Source organism: Maylandia zebra, linkage group LG22 (genome assembly GCF_041146795.1).
Source record: "Maylandia zebra isolate NMK-2024a linkage group LG22, Mzebra_GT3a, whole genome shotgun sequence".
Taxonomy (NCBI): domain Eukaryota; kingdom Metazoa; phylum Chordata; class Actinopteri; order Cichliformes; family Cichlidae; genus Maylandia; species Maylandia zebra.
Window position 1 is genome coordinate 34,085,136 of NC_135187.1, and position 13,025 is coordinate 34,098,160.

The 13,025-nt window shown below is 40.0% G+C and overlaps 1 protein-coding gene across 2 annotated transcripts; it reads right to left on the reverse strand.

Annotated features, from left to right (window-relative positions):
- Window positions 1-954: 954 nt before the first annotated feature.
- Window positions 955-10,717, reverse strand: lg22h6orf136 (linkage group 22 C6orf136 homolog). Of its 2 annotated transcripts, none has more exons than XM_004560943.6 (7): window positions 10,561-10,717; window positions 8,817-9,033; window positions 5,154-5,798; window positions 2,392-2,480; window positions 2,091-2,291; window positions 1,645-1,714; window positions 955-1,251 (listed from the first exon to the last, which is right to left on the reverse strand). In XM_004560943.6, exons 2-7 carry the CDS (start codon window positions 8,913-8,915, stop codon window positions 1,108-1,110), a joined length of 1,248 nt encoding a protein of 415 aa, XP_004561000.1. In that variant the 5' UTR covers window positions 8,916-9,033; window positions 10,561-10,717; the 3' UTR covers window positions 955-1,107. The 2 variants fall into 2 exon arrangements, with proteins under 2 accessions (XP_004561000.1, XP_012777231.1); XM_012921777.5 differs by having other exon boundaries at window positions 8,817-9,036; window positions 10,561-10,700.
- Window positions 10,718-13,025: the final 2,308 nt, after the last annotated feature.

A 13,025-nucleotide genomic window follows, 5' to 3' on the forward strand; every position in this document is an offset into this window, starting at 1 on the left:
CTGTATTGTAGGATTTTAATTTGTAAAATTACTTTACTGTTGTTGTGATTTGAAGCTGTGAAAAATACAACTGAATTGGACTTAGTATGGCACTCACAGCACAATCCAGATGGCAAACAATAATAGAAATTGTGTTAAATTTAGAATCAGACATTGATTCTTGATCATTTTTCCACCCTCTGTTAATTCATCCAGAGTGCTGACTAGGTGCATGGTCACCAAAGGAGGTGGTGTAGCTAATCTGAGCTCCACCAGTAACAGCATCTCTAGTTCCTTTTTGCAATTTTTTAATTCACCATTAATTGAGTTGTAACATCCTGTTTAACAGTAAGAAGCCCAAATCTGATGCTCACTCTGTAGTGAGCTCAAGGTCTTCTCCCTCTTCTGCTTTCTAGCTCCAATTCCTAACATGTGAAATAACAGTATATGTGTGTATGTGTATCATTTTATTCCTACATCTCCTAGACTTGCTGCATAGAGGCAAGCAGACACAATCCACTGTTAATGACCGAAAACCTTTGTAGACAAATCATTTATAGCGAAGTCAAACTTGTGCTGATCCAAAAAGGCAGCTCTCTTAACTGTTTAAGATTGTTGTGCCACTCATTCAAATATGCCAACAAGCCGGTTACCACAACTGAACGGGCAGCTAGTTGGATTAATGATCCAAAAAGCAGATTTCAATACATACGTATATAGTATAAAAATCTCAAAGGTTACATTTACACAAAAGTGCACCATATGAAAGGTGTGGTACAGCAGCCGCCAGTAGTATTTCAGACTCTGTTACTCCAGAGTGACAAAATATGTTCTTATTCCTGCTGCTCTGCTGTCAACAAACATCTGCACTGTTGACCACTTCAATACTCAGAGTAAAAAGCTGATTGACTTTTTTGGTGGTATAAATATCTGAACAATTCCCTGATCTAGCATTAGAAAAGGAGAAGCAGAAGAAAGACTTGATGTTGTTTTAATTCAGGGACAAGAATATTTTTGAACAGCAAGCATAACTTTCAGTTTTCATGTGTTCCTATGTGAAGACCACTTTAGCTTTTCAGGGTCACATGGCTATAGAGACACTGGTTTTCCACTAATGCTTGTTCTGGGTCAGTTTCTGCTCTGTCGCAGTGATGACAGAAGCAGGGGTAACAAATTGAGAGCAGGTCGGTGTTCCTGCACTCCCAGTGCCACCAGAACCCCGGTCAAGAGGGAAGTTACTCTGGGCAGGACGGGGGGCTGAGCTGGCATCACCTGCAGGAAAGAACAACAAATATAACATATCCACACATATCACAGCAGGTCTCACTATCATCATGTTAATCTGACCTTTCACTGCTTTCTATCCAACATTCATGCTGATGAACGTCTTTAACTGACCGCCTGTCTATGTTCTCGATCTATGCCAATACTGACAGTGATGAGAGGCTGAAGACGCTGGTGTGTTTTAAAGCACACTAAGGCTAAAGCGGGTTAAAAGAAGTACTTGTTGCCTGGTCAGAAAGTTTATCAGCAGTGGTGCTGGGAAAACTGCACCCAACAAGAAATCTTTCTCAATCTGGCAGACAATCGTTGGGAGTAGTTATTCTATAGCACTGAAGGCGTTTTGCTGTGGGTGCTCTGGCAAAAAGCTGTTAGCTTACTTACCTTCTCAACTTTGTGACAGTGAATAAATCCATCATGTCCCATGTAGAATGTAGAGAACGCATCATAGGACCTATGTGTAAGAGATGACATTTGGATTAAGGTTGGACAAAATATGCACCCATTTTTATGTACAAGTGTGAACGGAAGAATCAGTTATTCATGAGTCTTAATGTTTTTAATCTTACAAACATGATAGTGTTTATAGCGGACATTGCAACCTGTCTGAAAATCTGTTTCCTCTTTCCAAAAACACTCAATTCAAAAACAAGGAAACGTTAATTATATACGTAACACCAAAAGGCGAGTATATCAGAACAGTAATCTATTTTATGGAAAGATTACTTCATTACATTTTTGGGAGCTTTAAAATAACACACTGAGACAGAAATCGCCAAATCCACTTAACCTTGTAACTCCCGTGCACCCAGTTCTGGATGTGCTGTTACCTGTACAGGTGCGATTTGTCTTTGCGATAGAAGCGCAGCAGCAGAGAGTGGAAAGGAAGCCCTCTGATCCTCCAGCGAGCCTTAATGGTCCCGTCCTCTATGTGTTTGGTAAGCTTCAGTACATCCAGTCGAGCTTCAGCGTAGTAGCACAGACACAGCAGGCGCCACAGCGAGAGCGTGAGCCGGTACATCACACGGCCTCTACACCAACACACGCAGTCAGACACACTTATCAAGAGTTTGGTCAAAGGATAAGAGTTTCTTATAACACATCACCATCACGCTAGACAAGCACATTCACCTGGTCTTGATATTTATGAGGCCGTTGATGAATTCCACATCGTTTGAGTACATGGAGTAGTCGTGGTTTGTCATAAAGAATCTTGGAAGCTGCAAAACAAACAGATGAAGATCAGTTTCAAAGTTTAGGTGCTGATGTTAAAGACAAACACTTCAACAAGATATTCTCCAATTCTATTCGTTTAAGTCTAAAAACAGAGTTTGGTTTTACAATAAGCAGGCTGCAGTTTGTGAGGAAAATGAAGAAGGTGAAGCGTATAGAGTTGTTTCAATGCTCACAGCAGTGGCAAGTAAAGCTGCTGCTGCTGCGCCCCCCCCTAAAAAAAGAGTTTTTTCATATCCGTGTCCCCTGTACTCCATCTGATATCAGAAAATGTGCGTTCTTGTGTTTGTTTTTTGTTATTCATTTGCCCTTTCGTGCTATGGAAACAATGTGGATACAGTGTGGAAACTATTATAAAATGTCTTAATTCTTCAAACATTAAAAAACAAAACAAAAACACAAAAGTGTGTTCAAATGATCCTGGTGGTGTTAAATTGCAAAGCCGATTATTCACCATGTGATCCGAAATTGTAAATTTCAGGTAAACATGTCCGATCTGATCATGGAAAAATGAAGATACTTGATTTGTTTTCATCATCAAAACATTTGTATACAAATGTAAAATATCAACATTGTAATGGATTTTATGGTAACAGGCTGTCCCAAAAACCTGTCCTTGGAGCAAATTTACTTTTCAATGATTGTGTAAAGTCATCATACTTTTTATGGTGGTTTTGTGCAAAAATGAATAAAACATTTTACCTGAAGCTGAGTAAATCCTATCATGTGGATAGCTGCTACATTTGCAGTGGTTTTAAAATAGAATTTCTTGGTTTGCAGTATTGTCACTGTTGAGGTGTAGCAGGATAATAGTGATAAGACTTTATTATGAACAAACAGCTACATTTCTAAATACTGCATGAGATGCATTTATAAGATGAAAAATTATTTTGTGATGATTTGATGATATTTCTGATCTGTGAACAAAAGTACAAACGAGTATTGTAGTTGTCATTAATTAATTTTACACTATTGTTACACTGCCTTGAGATACAACTCGCTGTCACTGCTTGTTATGCCCTTTGGACCACACAAGGGGAAAGAGACAACAGGTTGTTCCTCTAAGTCACACAAGCACACAATTTTGTTCCTATTGAATAAAGCGTGCCCCACTGTCACATCTAGACCTATGGTGGAGTGTGTTCAAGGATAAATTATTAAATGCACACACAGGTAAACTGCTGAGTGCCATTACTGTCTTGAGAGGAGGCTACAAAGGATGCTGTAAAGTCTTCATGCATGTCCAATCATCCCAAAAAGTTGAATCTGTTCATCTGGACGTAGCTTTTTCAGTCACTTGGATGAGTGACGAAACATTTCTCCCACTGAATACAGTTGAACAGAATCTACTGTTTGGGATGCTGTAAAGTGTTTAGTGCCCTGCACATGTACTTTGTTAACCAGCTGTCACAACCTGCCACTAGATGGGCCCACGACACAAGTTTTGGGGACTCACAGGACGCCTTAAACACAGGAGACTGACACTTTTCTCTCTCTACAGATAGAGATGGCCAACACTCACAACTTCAGACTAGTTGCTAAAAACAATATAACAGGGCTCCCGGCTTCAGTTTACTGTCACTCCCCCTAATTTCCTGGAAAAATGCATTCTCTGTAGAGATGTAGACTCGATTTGCATTCTTCAGGAGAAAATTCACTTGCTGTCAGAAAAAAACTATGTATGTAGTGCTCTGTGAACAGAGTAAAGCAGCTATCACTGCAGATATTTTTTGGTTACCAGTTTGGGGGGCCGGGGAGCTACTGGTTTACATCAATTAGCCAGAAGGATGCATATTTTTCATCTCTATCCCACTCCCAGGAGATAAGAGGTTTGTTTTTCAGGGCATCTGTGCAGAGTGTTACCGTCCCTGCAACATGTAACTTTAACGCTATTGAAAATGCTTGGGGCGTCCTCCACTTGCTGCCTCGACTGTAAATGTAACTGGAGGTGGTTGACAAACGGTGTAACAATAAGGGACACGTTCTGTGTCTGGTGTTGGTGTGATTTTATTATTCTTACAGGATCTGACTGACAGGGTAAAGGGTCTGGGGACAAAACAGTACCCCTTGATGTGCCATTTTATGAAAGGCTCCTCCCCGTCTCCAGGGAGACCAGACACCCCCTAGAGATTTAACAGTGGTGTTGGATGCAGGAGGGAGCAGCATCCTGGGGTTATCAGTCCAGGACATTTGTGCAGCAGCAGGAAGCTGGTCCACACCCCTCACTTTGTGCAGTTTGACAGGCAGAATGAGATCAGTGCTTCTGAGGATTACACCGGGAAGCGAATCATAGTGACCATTTCACTCATGCTGCTGGGGTTATGCAAGTAACCTAAAGTTACTGACAATAATTAATTAATCAATCATTCGTAAGCCATACGCTTTATCACAAAGAGAATGCAAAATAATCTGTATTTCAGTGCACAAGTTGGATTAACTTATATACCTCAAGCCTCAAGTGTACAGTCCAAGTTATATATGTGTATTAAACAGTCAGTACAGACTGTAGTACTAAATGCTTTGAATAGTCAATAAGAGTATGAGACTATTTAAATGTGTCTGTTTATATTTCAGGAAGAGACTGATTGCCAGGCAAGCGTTGAGTCAGATACAGCTGTCAACATAACCAATGACAGCTATCATACTGTAGTGGTTCTTACCTCTATCCTCAGCCTTTCATACACCAGGGCCAGTTTTTCCTCTCCTTCCCTGTCGCTCTCAATATGCTCCCCCTCTGCTCTGCCTGTATGGCTACACAGCGATACAGAGGGCAGCTCCACCGCCTTCTTGTCAAGTCCGCTGTCCTGGCTGTATTTTAGCACACTGTTAGGCACCAAGTGTGTGCCAGGGCAATGAAAGCAGTAAAACTTGGAGCCAGACATGAATGGTGCAGGACATCCCTCAGTTTCAAACAGGCTTCTGAAGCAGCCGTGTTCTCTCTTTACAGCATCAGTGTCGCTACGTTTGAAGGTCACTACGTTAATGTCATCCTCTCTGCTACCATCCACTGTGGTCAGTGGAAACAAGAACTCTGAAGACGTGAGGGGCCTTCCCATTTTGTTGTGACCAAACAGAGGGATCTCCAGAAGGGTGTGGAGGCCATGTGACTCGCCCTGTCGCACCAGCACACAAACACTGAGAGAGTCCTCCCAATCCTCCTCGCCGTAGCGCAGCATTTGAGGCTGGCTCGCATGATGTATTGGGTTAGACAGCACCGGCTGCCTAAAGTTCTGATATCTCAGGCTGTTGGGTGGGGCCAGGGCCCATGCTGCACTGCTCAGGGGGCGGGTCTGGCAATCCACCACCTAAAGAAGCAACAAGGACTTGGTGTTATTATTGTAAGCATATAGAACGTGATATTCCATTTTAATAGCGGTCTGAGATTTTGAGTTAGATTAGATTGTAAACAGTTTAATCTCTCAGTATATCCTTGGTTTTTCCATTTTTACTTACACACATTTATTCTGGATTGGAGAGCAAATTGGGATTAGTATCTTGCCCAAGGACATTTGACATGCAGACTGGAGCAGCAGGAATTCAACCACCAACCTTCTGATAAGTAGATGACCTGCTCTAGCTTGTGAGCCACAGCCACCCTAAACATGGAGCTAAACAAGCTCCAAAAACTTTAAAAAGCTGTCATATATTGGATTTATGTATAATACCTGCTTAGAGTAGGGCTCCATGGTGTAAATTAGCATTATGTGTATAAAGCATAGCTTTATACACATAATGAATGAATCTGTAACTGATTGATTGAAATGTGTGTCACATGAGCACAGAGCCAATCGAATACTTATTTCTCTCTGTGACATGTAAATCAGTTTATACCCTTTATTAACTGTTATTAATGTAGTTTTCCTGGATTTGTGGCCCATGTTTTGTCTCTAAAAAGTAGAGACTGTTCACTTCTTTGTAAGCAGTGTTGGTCAAGTTACTTGAAAAAGTAATCAGTAACTAATTACTGATTACTTCCCCAAAAAAAGTAATCCCGTTACTTTACTGATTACTTATTTTCAAAAGTAATTAATTACTTAGTTACTTAGTTACTTTTTAAAAACACGATTTACAACCTGAATAGGTGATAAAGCGATATCTCTTTCAGCCCAGTTCTACTTTTTCTACATAATCCATCATACAAAATGTAATCAAATGGAAAAGTCTCTTTTTTTTAACTTGTTTTATCAGTTTTAATCTTTTAACTTTATGCATCAAGCAAAAATTTAATTATATGCCACATTCTGACTGGAAGAAATTTGTTTAACATTTAAACCTATTTTCTGCACATTCCAGCACATAAAATAAAAAAAATTTTGTGTTTACACTCAGTCTTTCAAATAGATGCAAGTAAAACACAGCAGAAAATAAATAAAGTCACAGACTCAGCGGTCCTGTTGCTCTATTTTCACCTGTAAAGCAGGAGTGGGGCAGGCGGAGGTTTACCCTGGTGCAGGTGTGCCGCGGTCAGTTGAAGAATCCGCGAGTTTCTCTGTGAGTTTCCCATTACGTCGTAGCTACTCGGTGCTTGTTGGAAGTTTAGGGGTTTTTCGCTGTAAAAAGAAGTTTTCTTCCCACGCACAGCGGACACTAATGTTTTTGTCACTTTTTATGGAATCAAACTCAAAGTAAGGTCAGTACTTCCACGCTTTAAACGCTGCACGCTCATACTCTCTCCACACTTGATATATGAACCATTGTTGATCTGCACACAGCTGTTGTCACCAACGGCGCACTGCTTATGTCACTGTCATGAGACATTCTCGCAAAAAATCACGGTTTTAGTAACGCAGCGTTCCTACGGGAAATCTAATTACCGTTTTTGCAATAGTAATCCCTTACTTTACTTGTTACTTGAAAAAAGTAATCAGATTACAGTAACGCCCATCTCTGTTTGTAAGTGAGAAAATGAGAAATTCAGATCAGACCATTATTTCCTCCACTGCAGCGTCTCGCTGTGCCTGACTGGACACATCTGCCTGTCAGCTTTATTCAGCACATCTCACTTTCCCATCAGCTCAGTGTCAAGCAACTGATGAGCAGCACCTGTTTTATAATAAGTTTTACAACCTTTGTGCAGTGACTGATCATGACGTTTTACTTTCTGGTTGCCATTTTTTTTGCACTTTACCCTAGTGAGTTCACCGTGACTCATCTGTCATAATACAACCTTTTGTAGTAATAAAATGTAAACGGAATGCAATTCATCCTGGGGAGGATGTGATTGTTTACTTTGTACGTTCCTACGCTGCTAAACATTGACATAAAAAGTTGTGTGAAGACTTAATAACCTAAGTGTTGGAGCTAGCCTAGCTGGTTCCCACTAATTCAAGTATAACTCTTGAAGGGTGTCCAAGAAGTAAGACTTCTTTGTGACAGAAGTATGTGAAGCCTGCAATCAGCCTTTTCCATGTCCAACATTGAGTTTGCTTTTTACCTGGACAGACAACGATGAAAGCTGAACACATACCTGTTCTAGAACAGAGAACAGCTGCATCTCTGCCCAAAAATATACTCTTATTAGAAGTCACGTTGTTTCTATAGGTTAGTTAAAAACCTATTAAAAAAAACTCTATGCAGCAAAAATGATCTGCAGGTCTGCATCATATTATGATTTAGTGCTATACATAAACTAAATTGAATTTAACAGTGAAAATTGACAGCAACCATAAAGCTACAGGTCCAACTGTGAACTTTGTCAACCAGTTAATGCAAAGAAATCTCTTTAAAAAACAGACAGACGGGATCGGCATTCATTGATAGCATTATTTTCAGGATACTGAGTACTAAATTCCACCTTCTTAACTACTTATTCAGTTTAGGGTCATGGGGTCACGCCCCTTTTCACTTTCATCTATGTCTGTTTACATCTAAATTAACACACAGTTCAGAGGACTGTACTACAAAACAGGACTTGGGCTCATCGAGGTAGCTTCAGGGTTAATCCTGGGTTTTAGTAGCATGAAGATGTTTTACTTCTTACCGAGGTCCATCGGTTTATGCTGCAGAGTTTACCTGCTCCAGAAATAGTTATGCTGGAGACTTGAGATCAGCAGGTATGAAATCACTGCCTACTGAACAATCAAATTCCTGTAAAATATTATTTCCAGAAGATTTCTCTTGGACCTTAAGTAATTAAAAAAATGTTTCACAGGGAACCTATTTGTATTTGTGGACCTTGAATGAAATTTTCACACATGCTTTTCTAGGTATGTTCAATTGTTTTGTAGTACAGGTCTAAGTAAAACAAACTATTAACAGCCTAAAATAACTGGAATACTGGAGTATTTGTCAACTGATGCATAACAAGAAATCCAGTAAATTACCTGTCTGACACTCCAGCTCCATTTTTGGATGGGCTGCCTTCTCCCGTGGCTGCGGATACAACCCACCCAGAAGGCCACGCCTCCTCTGCTCACAGACATTCACCACAGGGTCAGGGCAACCCCGGTCACCCGATGACCATCACCCACAGCACAGACAACAGCACAAAGACTTTACGACTGGAAGATTCCCAACTACTCCAGAGGCCCTCTACCTCATCTACTTGAGACCACAGAAGAGAGAATAGATCGAGTTAGCTGTTCACACGGCTACATGACATTATTACAACAGAGATATTAACCTGCTGACAAAATGATTAGTTGATTATCAAGCAAAAAATGCAAAGGCAGTTTTCTATGTTTTCACTGTAATTCGTACCCGAAACGTGAAACATTATCAGTGTCTGATAACCAAATGATTTTTTAATCAACTGACTACACTGATATGATATATTTGCTAAAAAGTTAATATTGGCTAACATTTTGTTCAGTCTGGTGCAATAAGAGCTTAATAAATACAAAAGCTGTGCTGCACCTTCTTTTCTAAAAAACGGCTGAATGATATTTTGTCCACCTAACAGATGCAAGTCTTATAGCTCTGTTTTTGGCACCACCAGCTCCTGAATGCTTGGCTAGGTCCTGCAGCTTCTCTGACAGTTAGCACTGCACCACACACTAGTTATTCCAAAAAGCTGCATCAGTACAGCAGGGAGTGCAGAGGACACTGGCAGAGGATTCGTCTCAGCTTTTGCTGCAGCACCTCATTTGGCTTTTACAAATCAGGCAATCACTCTGTAACGTTTTACTGGTCACATGATTCATCTTAAAAACAAATATGCTTTGTTAAATCAATAATTTTATGTAAGCTCCGACATTTGCATGTATTAGGAAGATTTTGTGTGATAATAAATCTTGTGGTGTTTGTGCAGCAAGATAACACAAATGCTACAGTTCAGGCATTCAACTGAAGGTTCTCTCGGACTGCCAGGAGCACGGGACCTGAAGCACACCTCACGTTTATAATCAGAAACTCCATGGTGACAGCTGGCATCCAGTGAAACACGTGAACACAGGCCTCTTCCTTACAACTTCAAATGCACTACAGCCAAAATGAACAGAGCAGTCTCAACCGCTCCTTTAAGTTCAGTTGTCAGTTGCATATCTTCCAGCTGACAGCGGCTTTTGAGTGGACGCTTCTTAGGTCATAACTCGTAAAAGGAAATTATTGGGTTATAGCATTTAACAAAAAAGTTTAAAAACAGCATTGCTAAAAATTTCAGGACTATTTTGTTTTAGACTGTCACACAATCCAATTACTGCAGTACAAATTGTTGTTTTAAATAACTTGGAAAAATGAATGTTTACATTTTTTTATATTCTCCGGAGGTTAAATGGGGCACAGCTGCGTTTTAACTTGTCAGACATCCCTGTATGGTCACATCCGGATTTTCTCCGAAACTATCGCAACATAAACCATATATGTATCCCTACAACGCTGATATTAACTCGGAGATTTCAGCTAGTGCTGGTTACATGCAGTGACAGTCAAATAATAGCAGTTAGCTTTCAATGCTAACTAGTCAACAGCTAGCAATGAGCTAGCCACCGGTTTGGAAAAGAGCCTCATGTTATCTTTTCCAGACGAAGTCCCTGGTCCGTCCAAATGTTGTAAGTCTCCGGTTAGATTGTGTACAACAGTCGCCGCAGAATCAATTAACAAACTAGTAACATTCCGCTGGTAACTTACACAAATGTCATTCCAACCCTGTAAGTGTCCTTGCCCGGCCAAACACACCTCACGCAGCCAGTCGTGATGCTGCTTTCACGTCTATTGGAAAAACGGCCACTGGCTCAAAGCGCCACAAACGATCAAACAATGCGGCATAAAAAATGTCACGTGTAGCGTCTACACTTTCAGTCGCGTTAACTAAAGAAAATTCCTCTTGTTTGTGGTTTGTTTTTCTCTCTGACTTATAAAAAAGTGTTTAAAACACAAGTAGCTTCCACATCATGTGACGTTTTAGTTTCTGAATCTAAAAAAATGTATGACTGTAGAAAGCACTGGTAGAAGGCCGCGAGTACACCCGCTCTTAAAATCGATATCAGTATTTTTACAGTTATATTTATAACTGTAAAACATATAACTATAGTTATATTTCATTTTTTAAATTGTTAAAATCTCTTTATCATTATATGTGACACAGTGGCTTGTATAATAGTTTTGCTACACAGCATTCCTCCCATCATCTAAGTGGAAGCTCACATTCAAAAGACATTTATGACGTAAAAAAATGTGTTTTAACTAAACATTTCTTAATAAATGGCAGCAATACATTGTCGCAGAAGGCTTTGCTCGACTTTTCCTGTCAAGACTCCAGTCCAGTAGGTGGAGGTAATGCTCATTTAAGCTGGTTTACTGCTCTCCAATAAACCCAGGAAAAGTAGTTTGTTTTTTTTGTTGTTGTTTTTTTCAAAAAAAAAAAAAAAAAAAAAAGGAACAAGACCAACAACAAGACCTCAGTTCTACATATATGTGTGTTGGTGGCCGCTTGATACCAGGAGTCCCTGAACAGGTTCACAGGACAGTAGAGGACAAGGCCTTATTCCAGAAAACATGTTCATCAAATTCTGAGTTTAAAAATAAACTCTGAATAACTCTTAGATCAGCTAAGATCTAACCAGAATAACAGAGCAGCTGGCTGGATGTTTGGGAGTTTTGATTTTAGCTGATCAGACTTAGTTCAGTCACCTCTAAATTAAGAGCATCCCCGAGCAGAGAAAGAAAGCCATTGCCAACACTAATATGTTGTATGATTCCTATGATTCACTAATATGAATCCTAATTTTACATTTGAATTTAAATCTAATTATTGAGCTGTAATCTGAGAGGGACCAGAGGTAGGTGACAGAAAGTGAAAAAATCTGGAGGAAGAGATCAGACACTGTGATGTCAGTTACCTCCAGACTCCAGCGTGGATCTGTCCTCAAGCCTTTTTATGATGATGATGATAATAACAACAACAACAACAATAATAATAATTTAAAAAGTTTTTGCCCATTTAATTTTTTTATAATTCCAATAATAATAATAAAGAACTCCATTATTTCTGCTATCAATGGATAAAAACTGTTAAAGATAGAAAACCTCAGCTTTGATGTTCCCATTGTCAGCGTTTATAATTGAATCTAATATCAGCCTTTACTGATGATGGCTACCTGACAGTCAGGGGAGCTTTTTAGGTCTAATAGGTGTACAGTTTTATTATAAAAGGCAAACATATCACAAATGTCTGAACTTTTACAGATTTTGGATACTTCAGTGTCAGTCACAGTATATTTCAGTAAGACAAGGTGGAAACTGCTCCTACATCAATAAAGGCTGGTGTATTGATGTCACAGTGTTAGGAAAGTCATGTAGCCCTCCCCTACAGGCTTTTCTTTTAAATTGCAAACTTCGCCAAGGGAGTTCTCCTCATTCATTCTGGTCAGTGTTTACATCCCACCACAAACCTGCGTGTCAGAGGCTCAAAACCAGCTCACTGACCAGATAACTGACATGGAGAAAAACACCAGGTTGACAGGTAAGTGAGGAGAACTATGCTGTTGTAACATGCAGTGCAGCAAGAATCTCAGCAGCACTGAACAAGGTGCACCACTGAAACATTTACACCACTAATTTTCTCTGCCAGTTTATTCCATGACAGCTTTTAAAGTTACAAAAATAGGGATTATACTTAGATTCAAAGCATCTTCACCATTGTGAAGAACCACAAGGAAGACCTGGACAGTTTACGACATTATATTGACAAATGTTTCAAGTATGTTGTTATGGGGAAACCAGATAAGAAGATCCCTACTAACTCTTGTAGCAAAGAAATGCCTTCCTCAAAACAGCTTCTCTATAAAACAGCAATATGGTGGACATTCTGACATCCATAGAGAAAGAACTGTCCAGCTTTGCACACACCTAGCCCTCCTGGAAATCCTGCATAAAGATTTTCAGGCACCACGTGAGTCTGAGGAGTCCAGCCAACAGCAGGTGGTAGAGCAGGTTATCTACTGATCGGAAGGTTGGTCGTTTGATTCCTGTCTTCCCCTAGTCTGCATGCCAAATATCCTTGGGCAAGATATTAACCCCAAATTGCTCTCCGATGCATCCATCGGAGTATGAATGTGTGTGAATGTTACTTAGAAAGCACTTAGATCAATGTG

Bases quoted from the DNA above. Each gene is read 5' to 3' on its own strand.
- lg22h6orf136 (XM_004560943.6), bottom strand. From the start codon at position 8,915: ATGTCTGTGAGCAGAGGAGGCGTGGCCTTCTGGGTGGGTTGTATCCGC. The intron at 5,799-8,816 runs GTAATTTACTGG...TTGCTTCTTTAG, and splicing joins GGAGCTGGAGTGTCAGACAG to GTGGTGGATTGCCAGACCCG. The intron at 1,715-2,090 runs GTAACAGCACAT...TCTTACACATAG, and splicing joins GACAAATCGCACCTGTACAG to GTCCTATGATGCGTTCTCTA.